The sequence below is a fragment of the Pseudocercospora fijiensis genome (genome assembly GCF_000340215.1).
Source record: "Pseudocercospora fijiensis CIRAD86 unplaced genomic scaffold MYCFIscaffold_3, whole genome shotgun sequence".
Classification (NCBI taxonomy): domain Eukaryota; kingdom Fungi; phylum Ascomycota; class Dothideomycetes; order Mycosphaerellales; family Mycosphaerellaceae; genus Pseudocercospora; species Pseudocercospora fijiensis.
The window spans coordinates 4,877,457-4,903,649 of NW_006921534.1; the positions used below are offsets into that span (position 1 = coordinate 4,877,457).

At 47.9% G+C, this 26,193-nt stretch overlaps 7 protein-coding genes across 7 annotated transcripts; 4 read left to right on the forward strand and 3 right to left on the reverse strand.

The window, feature by feature from the left end:
- Window positions 1-21: 21 nt before the first annotated feature.
- Window positions 22-4,121, reverse strand: MYCFIDRAFT_203160 (uncharacterized protein; the record flags this gene model as incomplete). The annotated part of the gene is made up of 2 exons (XM_007927195.1): window positions 22-199; window positions 253-4,121. The coding sequence occupies 2 exons, from the start codon at window positions 4,119-4,121 to the stop codon at window positions 22-24; spliced, it is 4,047 nt and encodes a 1,348-aa protein (XP_007925386.1).
- Window positions 4,122-4,568: 447 nt separating this feature from the next.
- Window positions 4,569-4,919, forward strand: MYCFIDRAFT_195757 (uncharacterized protein; the record flags this gene model as incomplete). The annotated part of the gene is made up of 1 exon (XM_007927196.1): window positions 4,569-4,919. One exon carries the CDS (start codon window positions 4,569-4,571, stop codon window positions 4,917-4,919), a length of 351 nt encoding a protein of 116 aa, XP_007925387.1.
- Window positions 4,920-5,266: 347 nt separating this feature from the next.
- MYCFIDRAFT_210981 (uncharacterized protein) lies at window positions 5,267-6,018 on the forward strand. The gene has a single exon (XM_007927197.1). It carries the CDS (start codon window positions 5,392-5,394, stop codon window positions 5,866-5,868), a length of 477 nt encoding a protein of 158 aa, XP_007925388.1. The 5' UTR covers window positions 5,267-5,391; the 3' UTR covers window positions 5,869-6,018.
- Window positions 6,019-6,899: 881 nt separating this feature from the next.
- MYCFIDRAFT_133562 (uncharacterized protein) lies at window positions 6,900-8,001 on the reverse strand (the record flags this gene model as incomplete). Its single annotated transcript, XM_007927499.1, has 2 exons — window positions 6,900-7,458; window positions 7,514-8,001. The coding sequence occupies 2 exons, from the start codon at window positions 7,999-8,001 to the stop codon at window positions 6,900-6,902; spliced, it is 1,047 nt and encodes a 348-aa protein (XP_007925690.1).
- Window positions 8,002-8,655: 654 nt separating this feature from the next.
- On the forward strand, window positions 8,656-10,949 carry MYCFIDRAFT_53074 (uncharacterized protein). The gene is made up of 3 exons (XM_007926089.1): window positions 8,656-8,720; window positions 8,775-8,807; window positions 8,858-10,949. The coding sequence occupies exons 1-3, from the start codon at window positions 8,696-8,698 to the stop codon at window positions 10,513-10,515; spliced, it is 1,716 nt and encodes a 571-aa protein (XP_007924280.1). The 5' UTR covers window positions 8,656-8,695; the 3' UTR covers window positions 10,516-10,949.
- Window positions 10,950-16,351: 5,402 nt separating this feature from the next.
- On the reverse strand, window positions 16,352-17,328 carry MYCFIDRAFT_210984 (uncharacterized protein). Its single transcript, XM_007927198.1, has one exon. The coding sequence runs from the start codon at window positions 17,316-17,318 to the stop codon at window positions 16,755-16,757; it is 564 nt and encodes a 187-aa protein (XP_007925389.1). The 5' UTR covers window positions 17,319-17,328; the 3' UTR covers window positions 16,352-16,754.
- A 424-nt stretch (window positions 17,329-17,752) lies between these two features.
- MYCFIDRAFT_207396 (uncharacterized protein) lies at window positions 17,753-19,613 on the forward strand (the record flags this gene model as incomplete). Its single annotated transcript, XM_007927199.1, has 7 exons — window positions 17,753-18,244; window positions 18,268-18,409; window positions 18,436-18,494; window positions 18,530-18,569; window positions 18,644-18,997; window positions 19,032-19,229; window positions 19,256-19,613. The coding sequence occupies exons 1-7, from the start codon at window positions 18,211-18,213 to the stop codon at window positions 19,611-19,613; spliced, it is 1,185 nt and encodes a 394-aa protein (XP_007925390.1). The 5' UTR covers window positions 17,753-18,210.
- Window positions 19,614-26,193: the final 6,580 nt, after the last annotated feature.

Below are 26,193 nucleotides of genomic sequence, written 5' to 3' on the forward strand. Positions count from 1 at the left end.
TCTGATCACCAAAAAAAAATGCTACCGTAGCGGCCGACTGCTCGCCATTTCTCCATACCGTCCTCTTTCCCTCGTAGTATCGTAAGCCTGCAAGACACGTGCCTGCGACTCGTCTGTTTGCGAGAAAGCATAGCCTCTCTGTTTCCGCATCCGTTGCACTTGGCGAACTTTGCGGATGGCTTTTTGGAATTGTTCCATTCTGTGAGCATGTTAGCAACGATATCAGTCCGGACGCGAAGTAGGTTGACATACCTTGGACGATAATCCTGGATGTTGTACTTTTGAATCTCTTGCACATGATGATATGCTTGAGGGTAGTACATTCGTTTTGCGTATTTCCAAGCAAAGTCACGCAGAAGGCATAGTGCTGGAAGGATGACCAAGCTCATCAACCAGAAATTCGGATCTGTCAGGAGTATGGGCAGTGTGTTCTTGTATTCGGTACTGAAGTTGAGCATGGGTGCGACTGTCGCATATACAGGCAGGAAGATGAACCAAATGGCCAGAGATCCTGGGATAGCAATGACAGTGTATTTGGTCCAGATGTTTGTGATCAACGCGGCCTTGCCCAGGACAGTCACAAGTCCAGCGGTATACAGGGCAGTACCCCATACCCAATGACCTGCAATCTTTCCGTCGGAGAGAACGCCATCACGCCACCAGATGACCTGACTGACGTAGTATAGGATGATCGAGTGGTAGAAGCCATTGCCGACCCATGCCCAAAAGTTGTGAGTGCGGAAGAAGACTCCTTTCTGTGTCAGTTGGTATAGCTGCGGATATCGGTCCAATAGCCGGGCATTCACAAACTGGTCGAAGATGCCCAGCACAAATGGCGGCAGGGCAGTGAAGATGACGTTGAAGAAGGATAGCGTCCAGGATTCGTAAATGACTTGTCCGGAGAAGGCATTCTGGAAAGAGTACCAGAATTGAGTGATGAAAAGCGCGGTATTCTTGTAGTAGAAATACAAGATGACCTTGCTGATTCGCTGGTAGGACCAAGCTCCGTGGACAAGAAGCAGTTTCCGTAAAAAGCGGAACTGCGCAATCGACACGTCCGCACTCCGAGCAGCCTGCAGACCTTCGACACCGCTAATGCCAATACCAATGTGTGCGGCTTGGATCATTGATACGTCGTTGGCACCGTCACCGATGGCAAGTAGAATGGCTTTCAAATGTCGCTTCACCAGCTTGACAACAAGGGCCTTCTGTAGTGGAGACACACGACAGCAGATGACAGCCTTGCACATGACGGCAAGATCGAGGAAAAGCTTTTCAAGATCCTTCTCCAGGGCGTATGTGAGCGATTTGCCATCAATTACGAGCGCGAGCGTCTCCAACTCCACGCCACCAGATCTTTGGCTGTTGACGGCATCTAGCTTCTTCTGGATGTTTGCTCTGGTGTCTGTCGCATTTTCTTCGTTGACAATGAGCAGAGTCATGTCTTCGCTGATGAGCTTGCAGGACATGCCGATATTGATGGCAGTTTCTTGTCGATCTCCCGTAAGCACCCATACCTTAATTCCAGCAGTTTGCAGCGTGTGTATAGTGTCTGGTACGCCGTCTTGGAGCTTGTCCTCAATAGCAGTGGCGCCGAGAAGAGTGAAGTCATGCTCAATGAGTTCTGCCGCCTTGTCGAGCTCTTCCGCCCTGTTTCCACTGACCGTGGTCTGGGCGGTATTGAAGATCTCCCACCATTCTCGGAACTCCGACTCTTGTATTTCACGCATTGCCAGACAGAGTGTTCGAAGACCCTCGGCAGCGTACTCTTCCAGGTGCAGAAGTGTCTTCTCAACCATATCATCGCGCTGTCCGAGTCGTTCCAGAATGACGGTATCTGCTCCTTTGGTATAGCAACGTATCTTGCCATCTGGACATCGATAAATGCAACTCATTCTCTTTCGAGTAGAGTTGAACTCGCAAACAGCCAAGAGCTCGTACTCAGACAGCTCGCCATCAGCTTCAATCGTCACCATTCTAGGCTTTCGCGCCACGAACTTGTAGCCTAGCTGCACAGCGCCTTCGACCAAAGCCGCCTCATCGGGAGATGCTGCTTGGTACTTGATGGCGTCAGGCTTTTCGCCATTGATCTCCGGAATGACCGTGTGACAAGTCGCAAGCAAACTCAGGAAGTGATGGATACCGCTCGCGTTCTGTCCTGCGCTCCGATGTTGTGCAAGGCCTCGGAAATCATAGATGCCGTTGCCGTCCTCATCTGGCCGGCGGTCTTCGGGCACTTCATCAGCATATTGCACCCCTCCAATACTGCACTGCCTAAACTCCATCATATTGCAGGTCAGAGTGCCGGTCTTGTCAGAAAAGATGTATTCGACTTGTCCCAACTCTTCAACCAGTGAACTTGTTCTGCAATTGGCAGGTGTATCTGTTTCCGGGTAGTAAATGTCGAGGTCACTGCTTATGAGAAAAGCTTGATAATACTTGATGATCTCGACTGTTACGAACAGGGAGATAGGCACCAAGTTTGAGTACAGGATCCAGTATGTGAAGATGTCACCAAAGAACTGGCCGGCGACATTGACCGAACCATATTGCAAGAACCACAGCTTAGAGCCAATGGTCTTCCTGACCACGATATCGCCGATCGAGGAAATAACGGAGAGGATGATAAGGACACCACCAAGCATGAGAATCTGCCTGTTGACCATGTGCTCCACATTCGTACGTTTTATGGGCGTGGCTGTGGCATTGCGCATGAGCTTCGTTTCGTGTCCGGTGAATACGACGATGCCATGCACATATGGAGTGTTTCGCAGCGTGGCACCCCGCAGCAAGAGTTGATCGGGAGCCAAAGGCAACTCCCTCTCACCGCCTCCAGACTGCGTGGTGAGCGTGGCCTCATAGGTGTAGAGGCTGCTGTTGGGCTGCTCACTGCGCACCCTGCCGCCGAGTCTTGCTAGCTCGGCAGCGGAAACGAGGTGTGATGTTTCTGGAATGGCTTGCTTGATCTTCAAATTCGTCTCACCATCTAGGTTCGCTGTTTCAATGTAGCACAATCCTTCTGGTTCTGATGATGCCAATAGCACCACGTCTGCTGGAAAAGGCTCCTCTGATTCGATGCGGATAATGTCTCCGACTTTGATATCAATCCACTTCACATCCTGAAAACTGGTTCCTCTCAGAGCTCGTGCGGGACTTCGATTAAGCTGGGTGTCCTGGGATCGTCTCCGGTTGTCCTCCACTGCTTCTTTGATGGCAGAAACTAGTAATACAATTCCCAAAGGCACAATAGTGGTGTATCTGTTGGTTGGACTGATGTTGGGTATCTGTTGCAAGATGGCGGTGAACAAGAAGAACAAGTTGGCGTACTTGCTGAATTGCTCGAATAAGAACTTGGGTAAAAAGGTCACAGCGTTGTACTTGGTCGTGGAAACATGGTTGTCGGCATATCTGTTGGAAGCATTGGCGGGCGGGTTGTTCAGGTGTATTATCCTGGGCCCAAGTGTAGATGGGTCGGGCTTGCTTCGGCCAGGCAGACCAAACTTGAACTTTGCGCCAGGCGTCTTCCTCGGTGGTTCTCCAGCTCCTGGCTGCATGCGAGCAGCGCCTTGCTCCGTCAAAGGCAGGTCCATCTCGCTGTACTCTGGTGCCATGCCCATGGCGTGTTTTGCTTTCCCAATTAATCCTCCGCCCAGACTTAATATGCTGTTCCGGTTTCTGTGCTTGCGCTGGCCGTGCTGTATGGGTATGGCATCTTCGTCGATCTGCGCTCCCGCGGCGTAGTAGCCTCCCTGCATTGAAGCAGTGTCGTCGTAATCCAGGTCAGAGTAGCGCTGGTAGTCGTTTAGGCCGGACGTCTGCGACATCTGCCTGCCCTGCTCTCCCAGTGTCGGAGGCGCGTGCAAGCCTGAAGCAGGGGCGTATGCTGGCGCGCCAGGCACAGAGGCGGTGGGATGCGGTGCATGCTGTGGAGAGGAGCCGACGAAATCATCATGCGAAGTGCTAATGCGGCGCTGTGTGTGGTAGTCGTGCAGTATGCGGTCGTCGCTCACGGGTGGGCGACTGCCGCTGCTGTAATACGGCGCCTCTTCGTCGTCTAAGCCGAGCAGATCGTCGTCCTGCTGGCCTTGGCTGCGATTGTTGTAGGCCTGCCTGCCTGCCATGATGGCTCAAGGCACTCGGCGGATGGAAGTGTTTCCGCTATTGTGCTTGAGCATCAGACTCCACGCTCTTGCGCAGCGTGCCTACGCGGCCGTTCGGGATGGATGGTGAAGGCTAGCCGTGGATTCGGTGCTGCCAGATGGTCGTATTGCGCATGGCATGGAAATGGCAGTCGCATAGCCCACTGCGTTCAGCACTCGTCAGCCGCGCTGCAGTACCTGATAGAATATCGATATAGCGTAGCGCAGCGTAGCGAAACTAGCGAACATGGGTGACACCGACGCCTCTCCGCCACGTGCAGACGGCAACGGCTTTTCGCTTTTCGGTCGCATCATCCGGCGCAGCTGTAGAACTACACGTCACGGGATTCGATCACTCTGAACGACGCTTCGCTCATCTAGAATACCATCTGTGAGACTGCAGTGCCTGCCATACGATAGCCATCGAAAATGCCCTTGTTCCCGCGCAGAGGCCTTGTGCCCGCACAGCGACTGTACGCCCTCCACCAACGTCGCACATTTCTCGGCCTCCAGCGAACACCAGCACCTTCGCCGAAGCAGATGCGCCTACTCGTGCTTCAAGGACTCGGAGTCGTGCTTCTTGCCGACCTGGCCATTGCCACAGCCCAGGGCGAACCTACGACCGTACGATCCGTTGCTCAAAGCGCCGGCTTCTGGAAGCAACCTCCTCCTCTCCACCACGCCCACCATGCGCGCGACGACAGGCACATGCTCCAAGCCGACCATGCTGTCGGTGGCACGACTGTAAAGACCAATCCACTTCGGAACAGCGTTGGATGAGAAGGCATTGGACAAGTGCAAGCCAACAGCATCCATTCGCCATTTGCCGCACCAACACCGCAAATTGCGACCGACTGCTACGGAGGAGTAGAACTATAAGCTTCGGCTTGCCAAGCAGGGTGCGCTATGGCTGTAATAAAGCAAACGCATGGCACCACAGAATAGGAGGCTATTATTGCATGTCGAGACAGGCCACGCAAGGGTCTACTTATTTTTGGACAGTAATCAAATCTCCCAACATCTCTTGAGTTTGACGGAACCCTATCGGCTGTGACCGGCTACCCAGCGCATCAACACTACATAAGAAAGTGATCTCCTGCCACCAACAGCTTTGAGCGCCCGACCGACTTTCCCACGGCAGTCACTCCTTAGTATTCGCCGCCTGCACATAACTTCGCACCCATCAATAGCATCTGCGCCGGCAAGCAAACTATCCTTACAGCTTCATAACGAGAACATTTACATTCACAATATGGACGATAGCCCAAAAACGCCGACTTCTTACCACGACCTCGCATACAATAATGCTTACGCGACCGACTCGGCTTCTCAAGTCGATCTTGCTCTCACCCGCATTCGAACCGTGATCGATCGCTTGGAGGGCCGACTCGAGCAGATCACTGACCAAGTTGCTGACGCCGAGCGACGATATACACATCTGGAAGATCTCTATGGAGATGCCGAAGCCGCTTTCCTCTACCACGACACGCCAAAGTCCGTGATATGCCAAGACATCAGTGAGGATCTGAAAAAGGCCATGTTTGAAGTGACAGTAGCGAGGGCCCTCGCCGGCGTTGCCAAAAAGATGGTCAGTGGTCCGGATGGCGACGGCTTAGGCTGTGAGAGTTGTGGAAGTGCCTGTTCTGGATGCAGCTGTTCAAGGCGGGATCGTGCCATGGACATTCGCACTAGAAACTCATCAGCTTCAAGCAGATATTCAAGCGAATGATGAAACCGACCTGCAAAAGATCATCTCTTCCGCCGCTTCGCACTGGACTTCTCACTGGAATTCGCGATTCCTGGACCTGCTGCTGTTGCAGCCTTCCGCTTAGGTGTCTTTCGTATAGGCGTGTCAACTGGAGTGATGGCTTTCGTGGCCATGGTGGTCGACTCTTTGGATTGCGCAACGTCTCCGACAACTGCCATGGTCATGGCCATGCAAAGCTCGTACTCCTTCAGCAACATTCGCGAACAAGTGTTGCTGAAGAAAGCACCTGTCCAAGCCACCGGCTGGTCTGTGGTCTGCTTGGCGGTCTTCTCAGCACGCGCAGCCACTCGAGCAGCTTCTCTGTTCGCTTGCAGACGCTTGAGCGCAACTTTCTCTGACATGCTGGATTTGCTCAGCTTACGATGTTTATTTTGTGTGCCCGAACATGAGACATACTTACCTTCTACCTATGGCATACGGACCAAGACAACCTACCGATTTGCCATATCTTCTCCTCGACTCAAGGACAGTCATTCTAGCAGAACCTGGAATCGCCTCTTGTTTCTTGACATCGTAGATCAGCGGAATCGGGTCTTCGCCAAAACGCCGGAGAAGCTCTTGAGCTTGCTGCAGTGTGGGCTTCGCTGGGAGCTTGAGTTCTGAAGTGATGGGCTCGATGGGCTGAGGCGAGGGCTCTTTTTCGGAGTTTGATGTCGGATACGATGAGGCGTTCAAGGTGCCACTGTTGTTTCGCTTGATGATGAGCTTGATTTTGGGTTTGGTCGGTGGAGACATAGCGCTACTGGGTGGATAGTTTTTGGATGGTGGGACAGCAGTGGAAATGGAAGAGTACAGATGGTGATGATAAGAGATATAAGTTCACGAATAAATGTCTTATGCTTTGGAACCTACTCGTTCCAGCATGTGAATCGAGCCCTTTGTTCATGTCTCCGGGCTTCTGAATGTACCGGTACACACAGTTTGGTTCACTCCATATTCTTCTTACACTTCACATTAAACTAGCTTTTCCGCGCCCTCTCAACACCTCTCGCTCACAACCTCTCCCGGCCTACATCTTCCTCTCCTTCCTTCTTCCTAAACCACTTCGCCCCCTTATGCCTCCCATCATCATCCTCCAACCCTTCATAAAGACCAACCCCCCAACTCTCACTCGGATTATTATACCTATGATGAAACCTCCCCAATCGATCAATCTTCTCCAAATCCTTCTTCTTCAAGCCACATTCCAGCGCTTGAAAATTCTCCGTGATGTAATCTTTGTGGATACTCTTCGGAATCACCGACGTCCCTCTCGCCATTCCCCATTGTAGAGCGACTTGAGCAGGTGTACAGTTTCGTTTCTTCGCGATCTTGTGGAGGATTTTGTTTTTGAGGAGTGGGTCGGGGGGAGGTGGGTCTTTGTAGGTTGGATTCGTGCCGGCGAGGGGACTGTAGGCTGTTACGTGGATTTTGTGGCGGCTGTGGAAGTTTAGCCACGTGGTTTGAGGGAGGTAGGGGTGGAGTTCCATTTGGTGGACTTGTGGGGGCACGGAGGTTTTGTTGAGGAGGGAGGTGAGTTGGTCAGGGGAGAAGTTGCAGACGCCGATGTGTCTGTGGTGGGATCTATGTCAGTACTGTATATGGGCGTGTGAGATTTTGTTCTTACCTAGCTTTGCCGCTTTGTTGGAGTTTGGTCATCGCTTCCCACGTATCGTGGTAGGAGATATAACTGTCGCTTCCAGAGCCTGCGACGGGCCAGTGCATGTGATAGAGATCGAGATAGGTTAGGCCTAGCTTTTGCAACGAGCCATTGATGCCGGCTTCAACTTTGTCGTGATGGTCGTTCCATAGCTTACTAGTAATCCATAGATCTTCTCTTGTCAAGCCCGTCTTAGCCAGTCCATCGGCGATTCCCTTGCCTACTTCTTCCTCGTTGTAGTAAGCAGCGGCACAATCGATGTGTCTGTACCCAACTTGGATGGCCCATGAGACAGCTTCGCTGGTGTTCGCCTCTTTCAAGTTCCATGTTCCGAAGCCCAAAAGGCTCATGTCAGCCAATGTCAGAGGTCGGGAATCCTGAGTATTCAATGGGATCTGGTTGTCTTGAGATGCTCCAAGAGCTGCCAATGGCAGCACGGTCGTTGCGAGCTTCATCGCTGCTTGAGATGGGAGGATGAGAAAGGAATGTGGCGGAGACACTTCATTTATATCAATCACCTTATCATACTTTGATGGATCTGGTCCCGCCTTGCTCTTCGTTACAATGGCTACATGGATGGGTTATGATGATGCAAGACTTGCCGTGCACCTGCAGGGCAAGCTCAAGCTCAAGCTCAGCTCAGCTCAGGAGCTCGAGGTCTATGCCGTGAATTCGTGTGCTCTTTGCTTTCGAACAACGTCTTGACGGCCATCGGTAATAATAAATTCAAGTTAAGGTAAAACGTGGCAATCTGTAGCCATGAACATTTCAATAAGACCAGGAAAAGCAATGGCGTATAGCGGCTCAAGACTTGCTCGGATGTGAAGAGGTCGCGTTCCGCCAGTATTGTTCGCCGCCGTCCATAGAGGTCTGCTACATCAACAAATTTCGATCGCAAGTTGATGGGGACCGTGCGGAAGCGTCGACTGAGTCTTGTGAAAGTTGCAAGTGAAGGAGTGTGAGGACGTCTTCACATGCAGGAGAGCAATGAGACTCGAACTGAAAACAGGCTAGTGCACGGGATGAACCTTAAAGTTTCCCCGCTGTCGCGTCTGCCTTAGAAGGCGCGACTCGGCCAAATTTCTCTTCCCTTCTTTCCTTCCGCTCGACAGGTTCGAGTAAGGCGACGACAAGGTCAAACTCGACAAGATGAAGTACGTTCTGGTATCTGGAGGTTTGTAACATGATTCAGACTCGCTTCGGCCACCTAAATTGACTTTATGTCTAGGCGTGATCAGCGGCGTGGGAAAAGGCATTATTGGTATGGCATTGATGCATTATGAAGTACGAGTGACTGCTCACACTTCCAAGCCTCTTCTGCAGGCCTGCTGCTCAAGACTATGGGTCTGAAAGTCTCCAGTATCAAGATCGATCCTTACATCAATGTCGACGCTGGCCTTATGAATCCACGCGAGCATGGCGAGGTTTACGTCTTGAACGACGGCGGAGAGACCGATCTCGACTTGGGAAATTACGAGCGATACCTCAACATCACTTTGACTAGAGACAACAACATCACTACCGGCAAGATCTACGAGAGAGTCATCTGGAAGGAGCGTAATGGCAAGTACTTGGGCAAGACTGTCCAGGTAGTGCCGCATGTCACGGGTGAAATCGAGGATTGGATCGCGCGGGTCGCGAGAATTCCTGTCGATGACACCGGAGAAGAGCCAGATGTCTGCATTGTCGAATTGGGCGGTACAGTTGGTGACATCGAAAGCATGGCATTCGTCGAGGCTCTTTGCGAATTGAGAAGAAACGCTGGTCGCGACAACTTCATGCAAATCCACGTTTCATACGTGCCGGTCGTGCATGGAGAGCAGAAGACCAAGCCTACTCAGATGGCAATCAAAGCCGTCCGCTCCGCAGGTCTGATCCCGGATCTGATTGCGTGCCGTTGCGAGAAGCCATTGGATGCAGGAGCAATTGACAAGATTGCACGTTTCTGCCAAGTGCAGAATGAGAATGTGCTGGCAGTCAGAGACATGCCATCAACATACCAGGTGCCAATCCTCCTCCACGAGCAGAACCTGGTTAGGCTGCTCACTTCGGCCCTGCAATTGGATGCGCTCAAGCTCTCACCGGAGTTGAAAGAAAAGGGCGTCAACATCTGGGAGACCTGGCGGCGCCTTACTCTGGGTCTTGAGCATGTCCACGAGACCATCGAGATTGTTCTTGTTGGCAAGTATCTCGACCAGCCCGATGCTTACTGTTCAGTCATCAAAGCCCTGGAGCACGCAGCGATGTATTGCCGGAAGAAGCTCAAGGTCAAGAATGTTGACGCTGAGCATCTAGAGACGGCCACCAACAGAACCGACCCTGCAGCGTACCACAAGGCGTGGCATGACGTTTGCACGGCTTCGGGAATTCTTGTGCCAGGTGGTTTCGGTAACAGAGGCACTGAAGGCATGGTTGCCGCAGCACATTGGGCAAGGACGAATAAGACACCATACCTGGGCGTGTGCTTGGGAATGCAAATCGCCGTGATCGAATTCGCACGCAATGTGTGCAACGTTCCGCTGCCCAAGGCTACCTCTTTCGAATTTGATGGCAATGATCCGGATCGGGTCGTGATCGATATGCCAGAGCACAACCCTGGTCAAATGGGCGCAACCATGCGGTTGGGTATCAAGCCAACATTCTGGCAGCCCAATTCGGAGTGGAGTAAGTTGCGGTCCCTCTACGGAGTGAAAAATGACCACATCAACGAGAGACACCGTCATCGCTACGAAGTCAACCCGGAATACATCAGCCAACTTGAGGAGGCTGGCTTGACATTCATTGGCAAGGACGAGACAGGCGTCAGGATGGAGGTCATTGAATTCAAGGATCATCCGTGGTTCGTTGGCGTCCAATTCCACCCTGAGTACCTCAGTCGCGTCTTGGAACCATCGAAGCCGTACTTGGGATTCATCGCCGCTAGTGCAGGCATGCTGGATGAGGTTGTGCGAAGGAGCCGAAGTGGCTGAGTGCCATCAGGTCCATGGATTCTGGTGCATAATCTACCGCCTTATCGACTCTTTGCTCCAGGTGTCCAGGGGGTGTTCGAGGCGGAGAAGACTCTTAAATAATAGATTTAGACGGCCAGCTTCGAAGCCTAGCAGATGGCCAAACCCCTACACAACGACTCTGGCAGGCGGTCGACTTTCCAGCGAGCATATCCTCTATATCGACTTGATTGGAGTCAATGGGAAAGCTTCCAATGATTGAATTTGAAAATGACTGGGGTAGGGACGAAGGTTGGACTTGCAAGATGGACACAAGCCGTGGTAACGTAGAATTGTACTTTATTGTGCTTGCCAACACAGCAGGTCCCAGTCCAATGCGAGATTCAATAGAAGCGGAGGAAGGTACGAGGACAACTGCTTCCTTCCGCCACCTAATAATAATTGCATCGCATCTGATCCTGTGCAAGCTCGGGTTATCGCGCAATCGTCGACCTCATCAGTCGCCGCTCTGTTCGTCGCCCGTCTGGGGATTGGCAACAACCATGACAAAGTCGCTTGCGGTACAGCGTCCCGGCGCCGAGGGAAAACGGGCATCCCATGCTTTCAAGCATCCCTGTGCAGTATGTATGTACAACCCTACAAGACGCACGCGCGCAATCTGGTCACTATCGAAGATCGTGCTTTCGCGTTTCCGCCCCCAGACACGATCAAGCACCAAGGATTCGTCGATGACCAGGCACAGCTACATAATAATAACAAGAAGTGCCGACTCGACGGGTGCAGCCGTTCAGATATTCGACGTGCTGACACGGGCGGGAAATTTGATTCTTCACTCCACACGCTTGCTGTTGTTTGTTGGTGGTGGGGGTGGGATCAATTCCGGAACGGCATTCGCAGAACTATCCGTCTTGCGTCACCTGGATATGGATGGCAACCTTGAGCATGAAAGAAAGTTTCCAAGGCCCTTGCCATCGATGCAACCAAGCAGGAGACGCACATCCAAGCTACAGCAGATGGCCGTGATCCAAACTGCTTTTCTCTTTCATCATTGCTCCCACGCAGGGCCGCGCAGAAGCTCGGGGCTGGCGACGATGCCAAGCTGGAATCGAGTCGCGAAGAATGGGATGTTCCATGAAGGATAACCATGCTGTTGGAATTTCTTTCAGTGGAGCAACCGAATGTGGCAGACTCAAGATTGGCCACATCCCATTGACTGCTGTTCGGTATGCATGATCGTTGTCCCCGGGTGTGGGATACCTCTTTGGCATGGCCATGCTCGAAGATGCCTCACATCGCGCTTCTCATCATCAGGTTGTTTTCATCAAATTCATCGTAGCAGACCCACAGGCGGTGTTCAGGACGATGGATCATCAGCTAACTACCGCGTTCCTGATGAAGACCCCATATTGAGATTCCGGATATCCTTTTCCTCGAACCCGGCACACCGATCAAATGTGCACTGAGTATCAAAAACCAACAGACTTTCCTACCTTACTATTCGAACTCCGCAGATGCGAAAAGGGTGATCCATTGTCATTCGGCGTGCACCATGCCTTGTCTCAGAGTCAAAGGGGATTTGTGTTTTTTTTTTGGTCTTGCATCGAGCATGCCATGCCATGCCATGCGGCAACCGTGAGACGACCAGAAGCCTCCAAGTGGAAAAAAAAAGTGGTCGCACCTTTTGATGTAGGTACTGGGTGGGTGGGCATTGAGCAAGGCCACGAACGACCCTCACAAGTAATAATAATAAAAATAAAAATGGTCCGGGAGGACAATCTTGCGCTTGCGGCCACTCCCATCGCTGCATTTGAATTTTGCAGCTCGCGGGATCTTTGAAGTGCTGTCCTGGTCTCCGTAGGTTCAAACTCAGGTTTCGGCACGGCACCCAACTCGGTCCTCTTTTCAAATACCATGCTTGACTGCTGACTCTTCCCGAAGGTCATTCATGTTGGCAGTAGTGGACCTTGTTCAAAAAGAGGCACAGAAAGGCAGGCACCCTGGCAGTGACAAGTCCAGCTGGATTTGCCAAAAGTGAGGCCCCGACCGGTTGCCATCGATTATAGCATAATCTATTAGATTATAGAAGCCACATAATCTGCTCGGATTATAGACCGCTATAATCGATTATAACCGGTCAAGGACAGGTATCTGGTATCCACTTTATTGACCTCCGCTTCCTTCCGCTTTATTAATAAACTTCTATAATCGTAGCTCTTATAGTAGCCCGCAGGTGCTACAGTAGGTAGCGGATTAGCGTACTAAGAAGAAGGAGGTATACGAGGCAGTATAGGAGATCGTCGTACGAGGTCGGAAGGAGTATATATACTTAAAAGTAGCCGATTTCACTATAGTTTAGCTATAGAAGTTAGTAGCTAATCTCTCTTAATCTCTGCTATTCGATACTACTATAGTATCTTAGACTAATAAACTACGGACTCTAGCAGTTAACCGTCGGAAGCGCGCCGCTATAGCGACTCTAATAGACTCTTAATCGACTAATAAGCAGAGTCGCACTACGCTAGTCTATTAGACTTAGCCGCAGACTAAATATTTCCTCGAGCAATTAATCGAGTTAAAGAAGGTCGGCAGAGGCACTAATGCTAACAACTTTAGGCTTCCGGACCTACGTAACCTCGCAACGTTAATAAACAAGAAGTTTAATATCTAGCGTAACGACTAAGCCTTAAAGAACCGCTAGTCGTCTATTAAGAAGGACTAGAGCTATTAGGTATGCTATTTGAAGTATATTAGCGGCTAGAATAGTATGCCCCTAACGGCTAAGAGTAATATAGAAGACGCTTACTTCGAGGCTAACCCGCGGTATACCGCCTTCTATAACGAATTGCCTAAATATTTCGATCTTATAGACGAGTTAGTCGGTTAGGATATAGTAGTAGGTAATTATGTCGCTTCGTACGAAGAATTAGCGGATAGCGAGGTCGATAGCGGCTCGGAGTCGGACGTAGAGGCAGGTATAGAGGCAGGGGCGGAGGCAGAGGTTAAGGTAATAGGCGAGGTCGTTAATAGTATAGCGCTAACGGCTAAATAACTAATAGTTGTAAATGTAGCGAAGACGCAGGAGCGGTACTAAAAGAAGATATAGAAGGAGGCCGATCGTATTTATAGGAAGCAAGAAGATACGGCTATATAAAATGCTAGTATTGCTAAAGCCCTAGAGAAGGCATTCGAGCTATTATTGTTAATAGCGGCGGAGGTTATAAAGGACGGAAAGGAAGAGCGTACTACTGCGAGGAAGTTAGCTAAACAGCAACGTACTAATAATAAGGCCGCTGCTAATGCTAGCTCTACCGTCGCTATTATAACTAAGCGCCTACTCGATAAGAATACGTAGAAGGACTAGGATATACTAAGCGGCAATCGGATGTTATTAGTGCGCGAGGTCGCGAAGAAGAATAGTAAATACGACTATACTAAGGTCGCCTTATCGATAAACTAGTAGCAGTTTAAGGAATACTTTATATTAGTATTAGTAGATCTAAGGAGGGCGAACGACCTACATAATAGCTACCTGCAGCAGATGCAGCTAGACGGTGGATACGTACTATTAGGTTATCGACGATAGGTTATTATAAATAAGAAGGGTTAAAAGTAGTAGAAGAAGTTTATATATATACTTAAATTGCGGCACTATAATAGGAAGATTCGTAGTATTAGGACTAAAATTCGTCGTAAATGCACGCTAACGTCTATACTATTAATTTGTATAGAGGTGTTGTTAATTTTTACTAGCAAATATTGGTTACATACGGCTGCTTGCATATGCAAAAAAACTATATCCTATTAGCTCGAACTCTAATATTATAAAAGTATGCTAAGACCGGCAATTCTAACCCTACTAGAATTTCGACTAGAGGACGATAATAGTACGCAAGAAGCGCTATTATAACTATAGAAATATATAACTAGCCTTCCTTACTAAACTCCTTACTAAAATTAGCCTTTATTGTTTCCCTCTATATTCGATAACCTCCCTATATCCTACGCCGCACTCTATCCGGTACTTCTCGTTTTTGCGCCCTTATATTAAGTCCTTTCTTCGCTAGGTATACCTTATAATTAGCAAGCATCTATTTCCCTATCCTATTACGATAATCCGTATAAGATTTATCGCCTATCGTATTAGCGTGCCGCCTATTATCCTTATAAACCTCCGCCGTAGTATCCGCCGCCCTTTCCGCGTCTAATTTAGCATTAGTCGGCAGTAAATTAGGCTCGCTCGATAGCGGTTGTCGACTATCGGAAATAATAAAGTTATAGATAATAGTATAGGCGATAACAAAGCGGCTTTACTAAGCGATTAACTATGCACTTAGACCTTCTTTAATAATCCTAAATCGTCGGTTTATTATACTAAACACCCTCTCGATATAGTTACGGAGCTAAGCGTAGCGGAGGTTGAATATTTCCTTATAGGTCTCTAGCCTCGCTTCCGCCTTACCCTACTTACGAAGGTAATATCGTGTCTTCTAGTACGGTACGAGAAGGCGTAGATCCTTAAAGGAATAGCTACCGTCGGCTAGGTAGAAGTATCTATTAGGTACGTTAAAGCTACTAGAATAGGCCTTTCTTAGCACTATACTATTAGTCGCTAATCCCTCGTAACTAGGCATAATAAATAGAAAGCGTAGGTCTAAGTCGTACGCAGCTATTACATTCTAAGCAATATAGCCCTTCCGATAACGCTATAGATTTTAGTTAATCTTCGGTAAATTAGCAATTAATAAGGTACCGTCTATTACGCCTAGACAACCCTTAAAATATAGCTAGAATATACTATTGCTAGACCCTTCCGCCTATAGTAGAATCTCGCTATTCTAAGATAGTTATAGCAACTTAATCTAGTCCTTTGCTATTCGATATATATACTTAGAAACCTCCGGTACTATTCTATACGGTATATCTCGTAAGACACTAAATTTAGTCGCTAACTCTACGCAGGTGCTATTATAGCTAATATATACGAGAAATATATATACCCTCGCTTCTGCCGAGTATCTCTTGCCTTCTAATCTATACTTCTTCAATTCCTCGATAAACGCTCGTAGTACCGGCTATCGTAAACGCGTCCGATCGTAATAATATCGCTTCGGTCTATTTAGTATTTAAAACGCCTCTTTCTTAAACTTATTGCGCTCTACCTACGTCGATATACGGCCGCTCGGTCGATAGGCGCCTTGCCTACGGAAGCGTAGCACCTCTTAGAAGAAGAATAGCGGTACTATAGCACTAAGAGCGCTTAGCGCTAGCAATAAGACCGTTAAATCGTCTATAACGTCTACCTATACCTTTAAAATCGCTATACTATCGAATTCTATAGTTAAAAAGAGGTAGATATAGCGGCGCCTAGCGGAAGTCTAAATAGGTGTACGGATAGCTATAAAACTACCTCTAGACCTAGTTTTGCCGATTATACTATATATAGCAATAATACAGCGAGATTACGAGCATGCTATATAACCTAGAAAGTGGCAATCGATTACAATCGGATAACAACTGATTATAGTGGTTGCTGTAATCGATTAGGCTATAATCGATGAGATTATGCTATAATCGATGGCAACCGGTCGGGGCCTGAGCAACAACTTGGCCATGTATGTAATTGCAAGCCTCACTTTTATTGGGCGTTCGGGCGCCCTGTACAGTACACTCGACAATATCGTGGACGCCGATTGTAGGTGTTTTCGCGAAGTAGCTGCCAGTGGAAGTTGTCGTCGCGCGTCGAAGCGATGATAGGAGAACCGTTCCATTGCCATGCTGCTGCTCTAGACTAAGGTTACATGTAAATCAAGATCTCCACCCGCGCGCCAAAGAAATGTTCACAATCATGGGGCCGCAGCACTGAGCCACTATGCATACCTAGAAATTATATCTCGTTTGGTCATCAACAGTCTCTCTCTCGTTCACGGCGGATTCAGAGTCGCCGGCATCCTTCATACCATTACTCCAACACTCCAAAAATCGGGCACTGAAAGCCCAGCTCAGTCGAAAGTGCTCGTCGCTTTGCTGCTGCTGCTACTGCAGGAAGAATCCAGAATATACAATGCTGCCTGACCATAGATTGATAATTGAAGCTGACCCTCCACATAACTCGGCTGATTAGAACATCTGTGCAACAAGTGAGCGTCGCACGCACATCGGTTGGTCTCGCGCACCGCGCACGATAAAGATTGACGGTCCAGACAGGCATAAGTTGCCGCACCATCAATACAAAAAGCGCCACTGCTCAGACTCCCACGCTACTATTCATCGTGCTTTCTCCTCTTTCCCTTCTTTCTGAAATGGGACTTGGAGTTCGGGCTATTACTGCCAGAAGTGTATGAGTTACCACCATCAGAATCATTGTCAGAAGACGCCGAGCTCTCGATTTCTTTCTTCGGCTTGCCCTTGCCTTTTCGTGCCTCTGATCCTTTCTTTACGCCGACATTCAGGCCTTGCCGTCGGAGCGATTTCAGCAGAGCGCTACTGGCACGCATTCCGGGGAAATCTTTGGCGGTAAACACGCTGAAGACTTCGGTCACGATGGTCGCGACATCTCCCTTGAATTTGACGCCCGGCACGATGTTGGTGGGATCTATGCGCAAGAGTTTGAACTTCAACCGATACTTGCCTGGCGATCGACAGCTCAAGTCAGGAAACACGAAGAATGTGCCTGCACGATTGTTCTCGTCCTTGGCCGGATAAGGTGATGCGACAAGAGTGCCCATCAGTCTTCGGGTGGAAGGCATGTCTGGATGCGCAGGCGGTAGCTCTGTCTCGTCGTCACTCCCGTCGGGACTCAGAAGCGTGCAATGCAGCGCAAGCATGCCGGTGGAATCGCATTCCGGGACACCATCACGATCGGTGATCTGGAGCTCAATAATCGGAGGAGGGTCAATGACACGCCGATCGCGCTCCCCGAAACCGCAGGCTCGTGCGGCGGCTGGCTGTTGACGTATGCTCAAAGTGTAGTTGAGTGGAGGTGGCTGTTGAATTTGGCCGCGCTGAGACCGACCGTAGCTTGACGGCGCAAGAGAAGACCTCGGAGATGGCTCTGAGTGGGTGTAGCTTGCGGGCGAAGAGAAAGAGCTGAGGGCTGGACTATACTGTCGTGGTACACTTTGGTCTGTGCTCACTGTTGGAGGACGAGCAGTGGGATACTGCGTTCTCGGATACTGTGCATTGGCGTATTGTTCCTGGTGGGAGATGGGTTGTGGCTGTCTTTGCGGGATGGAGACCTGGTCGTAGCGATATTGTGGTGCTGGTTGATATTGTTGAGGTGGCAGGCGAGGCTCAGGTGCCGGATTGCCAGAGGTCGTGGGCGATGGTCGGGGGACTGGTTGTTGCGCTGCAGTCGCCGGCTGTGATGGTGGTGGAGAAGGCGGGTTGGAGGACAGGAGTTGGGCGACTGGGATGGACCTGGTGGGCGGCCTCGATGGTGAGGGCAATGCAGGTGGTGCTACTTGCATTGGCGGCAGTTGTAGCGAAGAGGCAGCATGTTCTTGACTTGGTCGAAGGGGCGGCACGGAGTGAATGGGAGGCAGCTGCGGCCCTGAGGAGCGCTGTTCTGGTGTTCCCCGGAAACTTGGTGGCGGAAAGGTCGACTGATGCTGTATTTGAGCCATGCTGTTCGGCTCACTGCTCATGAACGGAGGCTGGAGAGGTGACGGCCGGCCTGGATGCGACATAGATGCTTAGATTCACGTGTGCCGGGCGCGTATGCGAGCGTCATCTGACGATTCGGGGGAGCAATGTGAGCGCTGTGCCTCGATGCAGCCGGGAATATATGGTTGGCGAGGGAGGAGGTCCAAGAGCAGCAACAGGCTCGAGATATGCGGCGGTTGGCGCACTCATGCAGTCTGGAGAGGATGGAAGCACGGTATTTGAGAGGCAATGGTGGGGCGGCCGAAGATCATGCGTGCGCTACGAGGCAAGAACGGGCAGTGGTCGTCGGCACGGGTTTTGGGCGAAGGGGCTTGGAAGAGAAGCAGGCGTAGCACGAGGTGAAGCGATGTCGTGCACATCGACAACGAGAAAGAGCGGTCGGTGCAGTGGGAGGGCAGGGATAGTGCGGTGCGGTGCGGTATACTTATTAATGCCTCTGGTCGCGACACACACGGGCCGGCGCTAAGGCAGGCAAGAGCGCATCCAGATGCCCTGGCCTGGGATTGAGGGTGCTGCAGCTGCGCGAAGGCGTCAAGACCAGCGACAGAGTAGACGGCGTTTTGGTAGCGAATGAGCAAGGGTTGGCCAGGCTGGCCGTTCTGACGTCTTCCGAATACATGTATGTAGCGGGCATTTTCCGTGTGCCAACCCCACGTGCAGCAGGACCAGCACCAGCACCAGCACCAGCACCAGCACCAGCACCAGCACCAGCACCAGCACCCCAGCGCGGGCCAGCAGCCAGACAGGACGGGGTTCCAGGTGCCAGGCGCGCGTCCCACAGAGCACAAATGCGGCATACCTTGGTCGCCCGCCGTCCCATGTGCACTACTGGGCCGTGTGCGTGCATGCGATGCTGTATACAACCCGAAGCGCAGCGCTGAAAAGGGAATGCGCCAGCAGGCTGCGCTTACCGCAGTCAAGGTGGCCTTCAACAACAATAACCAGGTTATCGGCAGCCAGCTCGCCGTTGCAAACCCGTGTCCGACCGCGCTACCAAATCTTAATTTACTGCCGTGCTACAGCACTGTCCCGCTGCCGTCTGACTTGTACGCAATGCAGTGCATGAACCGCTCGTTCCAAGGCCGGCCTTGCGACAAAGAGCAATGTTGCCTTCCGACTACTGTACCGGCTGGAGAGAATGGAGATGGACATGGACACGCCGACGCCGACGCCGACTGTTCGAAAGCTTGTTCCACCGCTTACGCTGCTGCTCCACGCCGCGCCAACCAAAACTAGCATTGCTGGCTGAGGCATCGGTCTCAACTTCGTTTCGCCCGGGGCCCCAAAGTACCACATGCCTGACCACCTCAAATCACCATCGCCCGCAGCTGGGCAAAGAGCCAGGCACGTCGCCAGGAATCGGTGCGGTACGGTGCCGGTGCCGTGCGGTGCCGGGCGGCATCAACGTCGGATTTGCTGCCGTGCCCGCAGTGCTCACGCGGAAAAGCGCTCACTGAGGCCCCGAATACCTCGCGCTCAATTATCGATAATTAAGGCCACTTATCTATAAGACGAGTAGGTCCATTATAAGCAGCGTTGAATACCTATAATTAAGTGTCTTATCTAGCCTATCTATAAGTTAGTCTAATTATCTATAATTTAGGCCTTTAGATAGGCTAATTTTAAAAGCGGCCCTTTAGCTAGAGAGACTCGCTTTTATAATTAAACTGCTAATAGCAAGGTGCCTGTTCTCGTACGGCTCTATCTCCTTCTAGTTTAGTCTAATATACCTTGCTCTTTCTTATATAATTGCTATAATAACTAAATAGTCGCTATAACGATAGAAGAGGCAGATATTAAGAGCCTCGAAGGCTTCGTACTATACCTAGCGATTTATACGATACTGTAAACAGCGCGTATACTATTAGAAGAGGTAGAACGACTAAAGTATCGACTAGTAGGTATAATAACGAGCCTTATAGCGCTAGAATTAGGCTCTTAGTAGATATAGATAATGCTAGTTAGACCGCCGGAGTATTATTATAATACGACGAGGCTTCGACAACCTATTCTTAAAGCGTTAATTAGCACTCTCGTCGACGAATACGGCCTTACTAGAGGCTATAGAATTAGTCTAGCGGAACAAGTAGTTATATTCCTTAATATAGCCGCGTACGGCTGCACTAACCGCTAACTGCGTAGACTGTATTAACACTCGCTATTAAGCTGTCGAAGAGCTATTCTTAAGATTAGTCGACTATTATATGCTATATTTAGAGACAAGGCGCGGTAGCTAGGCAATAAACCGACCTCTCGCGAGATATCCGATAACCCTAAATTCTAGCTATATTTCTCGGGTTGTATTAGCGCTCTTAACGGTACTTATGTCCCTTTTAAAGCAGTAAAGGTGTCTAATCTAGGCGCTTATCGTAACCGTAAAGGAGGTATATCGTAGAATGTATTAGCGTACTATAACTTCGAAGGAATAATTATATACGTATTGCCTAGATAGGAGGGCTCGGCGGCGGATAGCACTATATTACAATTAGCTATTAGGAAGGGCCTAAGAATACCGAAGGGGCGGTATTATCTAGTAGATAGTAGCTATTTAAAGAACCTTAAATATACCCTCGTACTATACTAAAGAACGCGCTATTACCTTCGAGAATAGTACGCTTATTAGGACTAAAGAGGTTATACGTAATTGGCATGTAACCGGGCTCGAGTAAAGCTAGGGTCTTAATGCCTCAGGCAGGGCTTGGCGCTTAGTAATAGGCCAACTTGCCTGCCTTCCTCCCTCTCCTCCTAGCTCCTTATCGAATACTACTCGTACCTACTACTACCCTATCTACCTACTAATATACCCTTCTTATATAGTATTCGATCTACCCTTTAAGGGTAGTAGCTAGATAGTTCTTATTTTAAGCTTTTAGCGGTATAGCTACGAATAAGACTAATCTAACTATATTACGCCCGAAGAACGGGACCTATACGTACTATTCTATCGAAACAACCGTACTAATTATTAAGCAAGGCCTTCTATACGGCCTATTATACTAAGTTAATCGTACTAGACTAATATCTACTAATTCCGCTATATCCGTATCTTAGGGGCTAATAATATATTATTAGTGTTACCCCCTATTATAATAGCCGGCTTATTACGAAGCAATAACAACCGTGCTACCGCTAGTAGCGCTAGCAATAACAACGCTAGTAGTATAGTGCCTACTACTAAAGTGCCTACTAAAGCACCTGCTAAAGTGCCTCCTACCGAAGAGCCTACTATAGGACCTACTAAAGAAGAACCTGCAATTCTAGGTAACGACCTAGAATTGCCTATCGACGATATTCTTAACAATATTATTAACCGTCGATATAGCTAGCTAGCCTTTAGTCCCTAACTAGTAGCGAGACTTTAAGAAGCTACCTAAAACAGGCTTACTGCCTTGCGTTAAGAACAATAGCTAAAGGATAATCTTCTCGAGATTCGCCGCCTCTAGGAATCTCTAATAACTACTGCTAAGCTAATAGTAGGACCTTCTTTACTACCTATCTAAAAGAAGGATACTAAACTTAAGGACTATACTATATTTAATAGCTCTAGTCGGAAGCAGTATAACGACTATATTCGTAACTGTAAACTTAACTAGCGCAACGCACTAAGAGCGCTACTAGACGACTATTCCTTAGTCGTATACGCTATATAGTATATTAATAGCGACCTAAAGCGTATATAGGATAACTATTTCGACTCCCTTAATAACTAGACTGCTATCTAGTAGCAAACCTACAAAACTATTATGCTAGACACCCTTAGAAACCCTATACTAAGGCAACAATATGCTTAGGACTAGTACCTTCGAGCTAAGCAAAAGACTAACTAATCGGCCCGCTTATTCGAGGCTTATTTAAAAACCCTTAAAGACGACCTTCCGCCTAAGACTAATTCTATATAGATCTCCGAGATACGCCTAAAACTTAGATAGGAGCTTATCCTCGAATTAGACCGTCGCCGCGTGTTCGAACAAGCTAATCTAATATGTATTTAATTTATAGTCGAAGTAGAAATAGCCGAACGGGCTGTTTAGCTCTAATAGCGACTAGAATTAAGAATCCGACTAGCTAGTACTAACCGTAGTAACCGGGGTAGCCGCGGAGGAAACTAAGGTTCCTACTAGGACAATAATACTAATAATAGGAACAGTAACGATCGTAGAAGAGGCCGTAGCCGGCGGCTATATAGAGGAGGCCGCGATAGGGGTCGTAGAAGGGGCTCGTATCCCTACAACGCTAACCGCTTAACTAACAATAATAGCTACGATAGTATTCTAACCGGATTGAAGTGCTTCAATTATAATAGCACTAGCTATTTACTAGGCTAATGCGACAAACCTAAGGACTAGGCCCGAATTGACCGTGCTTCCGCTAAATACCGAAAGCATCTCTTAGCGGCTAACGCTACCCCTATAGGCTAACCTTCGAAAAAAGAGTAAGCGCCGCACTAACTGTTAGCCTTGTACGGCGTAAGACTATCGACATTGTGCTAGCTATAATACGCTCCTGCCTTATATAGGATACGAAGGGCACTACCTATTAAACTAAGGTTATACTAGATCTAGGAAATTCAGTTAGTGCCCTTATTAGCTATCGCCTAGCTAAGTAATTAGACCTTCGACAACTACCGAAGACTAACCTACTAACCCTTACTTAGTTTAATAACGCTCGGTACTTAACCTATAGGGCCTACTATATTCCTATAGCTCTAAAGGACGACCTCGGAAATGAGCGCCTGCTAGACTTTACTGCCTACGTAGTAGACATAGACAGCCTCCTATCCGATATTGTTATTAGTAACCCTATTCTTAAGTACTACGCTATAGCTATAGACCTAGGCCTCTAGAAGTAGCGATTTAGAATCGCTAGGAAAGAGGACATTAAACACATTAATATTAGCAAGTGCCCTAACGATATTAGGGTCCTATTTATTAGCAACCTAACACCTGCCTTAGCTAATCCGACTGCCGACCTGCTCGGTAGTAATAACGATAAACCTGTGCCCCCTAATAATCCTAATTAGCTTGCTCGCATACTAGAGCCTATCCGAAAGACCTATATTAATATATTTAAACACTACCTAGCATCGATATTGCCTATATTTAAGGAGACGGATTATAAGATTAATATTATAGAGAGCAAGGAGGTTCCTTTTAGCCCCCTCTATAACCTTAGTAAGCGAGAGCTTGCTATGTTGCGTAAGTACCTAGAGGAAAACCTAGCTAATAGTCGAATTCGGTATAGTAATAGCCCTACTAGTGCACCTATCCTATTCGTACTAAAGAAGGATAGTAGCCTACGCCTATATATCGACTATCGTAGGCTTAACGCTATTACTATTAAAGACCGCTATCTACTCCCTCTTATTAATAAGACCCTCGATCGCCTTTCTAGGGCTTACTACTATACTATACTAGACATTAAGGATGCGTACTATCGTATCTGCATTTATAAGGGCGACGAATAGAAAACAGCCTTCCGTACTCGCTATAGCTATTTCGAATACTTAGTTATACTATTTAGCCTAGCTAATGCCCCTACAATATTCTAGTCCTACATTAATCGAGCCCTTTTAGGCCTATTAGACTATCTCTGTATAGTTTACCTAGATAATATTCTAGTTTATATATATTTACCTAATATTGTAGAATACTAGGCCGCGGTACGTAAGGTCCTCGACCGCCTACGAGCCTATAAACTATATTACAAACCTTCTAAATGCACCTTTGCTACTAAGGAGGTGTCCTTCCTTAGCTTCCTCGTATTAACTAAGGGTGTTAAGGCTAATCCTAATCGGATTAAAACTATTACTAAATAGCCTATTCCTACGTCGATTAAGGAACTGCAGTCGTTCCTCGGCTTCGCTAATTTCTATCGTCGCTTTATTAAGAGCTATTTATAGTATGTAATACCCCTAACTAAGCTTACTAAAACTAAGGCCAACCTAACTAGAGAGTTTAAATAGACTAATAGAGCATAAGCCGCTTTTAACGGCCTAAAGCAACGCTTTACTAATGTCCCCTTATTATACTATTTCGTGCTAAGCAAGCAGATCCGAATTAAGACTAACGCTTTACAGTTCGCTATATCGGCTATTATATTATAGCAATTAGATAATAACTATTACTAGCACCCGATTGCCTTCTTTTTACGAAAAATAATCGATATAGAACGTCGATATAAGACCTACGAGTAAGAGCTCTTAGCAATCGTAGAAGCCTTTAAGCATTAGCGCTACTATCTTAATAGTGCTTAGTATACAATTCAGGTCTATACAGACTATAACAACCTACGTAGCATTACTAAGGTTATAAGGGTTATAGGTCGATAGGCTAGATAGGCCGTCTACCTCGCCGGGTTTAATTTTAATATATTATATCGGCTAGGCGTAAGTAACCCTACTAATAGCCTATCGAGGCGACCTAATTACGATAGCGAGACTTAGTATATCAATTCATTGTTTCTAACCCTATAGTATAAGATTGCTATAGCCCGTATTATTAATAAGCAAGCGTAGGATAAGCGGACTTCCGGACCCCGCGGCGGCAATAAATACTATAGCGGAGTTGTCGTTCTTCTAGTATACGTTAAGAAGGACGTAGATCGCTCGAGCTATAATAACTCGATTAAGGACATTGCTATCTATAGTAATAGTCTATATAGCGATAGTACTATAGAAGAGGTTGTAGTAGTTCTAGCTGCTAGTACTATTAGATGTATATAATGCGTACCTCGTTTAATAGCGAGGGTACTATTAAATAACCTTATAAATAGGGATAGTTAATCGTTTATAGATAAGCTGTTACGTACTTAGCAGAGGGACGCCTTTGCTATTAACCGTATTAATAGGCTTATAAGTAGGCGAACGACTCGATCTAGTAAGAGTAATTAGTCGATCGACGACAAAGGTTACTTAAAGTTTAAGGGCAGATACTATATCCCCGCTAAACAATCGATTAGATAAGAGCTTTTAAAGAGGCACTATAATAGTAAGCTCGCTAGTTACTATAGTATAGAGAGGTCGCACGAGTTACTATCGCGTATATACTACTAGCTAAATAGTAAGCGGTATATAAAGGAGTATATACAGACCTATATAGTATGCTAGCGAGTTAAAGCACTAAAGCACTTACTATTTAGCGAGTTGTCTTTACTCCCTATTCTAAAGAAGCCTTTTATAGAGCTTATAATAGACTTTATTATAGGTCTTCCCCCTACTAAGCGAAGAGGAAGCAAAGACGTCTTTAACGCTATATTAGTCGTTATAGACCGATTTACTAAGGGTACTCGCTATATTCCTACTCGCAAGGATTAGACTACTATTAATATAGCAGAGGCGCTATAGACTAATATCTTCTGTACCTATTAGGGAACCCCTAAGGGGATCGTGTCCGATCGTAGATCGATACTAACATCTTACTATTAGAGCGAGATTTGCTTATAGCTAAGACTAAAGTATTAGCTATTAATAGCCTTCTATCTATAGACTAACGGTTAAATAGAGAGGTAGAATGCTACCCTATAGTAGTACCTACGTAGCTATATTAATAAGAACCCCGAGGATTAGGTTAACCTCCTATAGCCTATAGAATTCGTGTACAACAATAGTATATATTTATTAACTAAGATCTCGCCCTATATAGCTATAATAGGCTAAAACGCTGCTATACTATAAGACCTACTATCGCTCGAGGCCGAGCGTAAGGAAAAGGAAGCGCGTTAAGTACTAGAAACGCTAGCGGCAATAGAACGTATCTAGAAGATACGAGAAATCTATACTAAGATAGCTAAGAAGCTAGTAAAGGCCTAAGAGTACTAAAAGACTTACTACGATAAGCGCTATATACTAATAACCTTCAAGCAAGGCGATATAGTTATACTTAGTATAAAGAACCTCCGCATCCGTAAACACCTATTACCTAATAGCAAAACAAGGCCTAAGCTCGCACTAAGATATATTAGCCTATTCTGCATTCGAGAGGCTAAGGGCATATAGGCCTATTAGTTATAGCTCCTACCCTATTATACTATCTATAACAC

Excerpts from the sequence above, each read along its gene's own strand:
- MYCFIDRAFT_210981 (XM_007927197.1), top strand. The coding sequence starts at position 5,392 with ATGGACGATAGCCCAAAAACGCCGACTTCTTACCACGACCTCGCATAC.
- MYCFIDRAFT_53074 (XM_007926089.1), top strand. The coding sequence starts at position 8,696 with ATGAAGTACGTTCTGGTATCTGGAG. Across the intron at positions 8,721-8,774 it reads GTACGTTCTGGTATCTGGAG|GCGTGATCAGCGGCGTGGGA; the intron begins GTTTGTAACATG and ends CTTTATGTCTAG. Across the intron at positions 8,808-8,857 it reads CGTGGGAAAAGGCATTATTG|CCTCTTCTGCAGGCCTGCTG; the intron begins GTATGGCATTGA and ends CACACTTCCAAG.
- MYCFIDRAFT_210984 (XM_007927198.1), bottom strand. The coding sequence starts at position 17,318 with ATGCTTGCGCTGCATTGCACGCTTCTGAGTCCCGACGGGAGTGACGAC.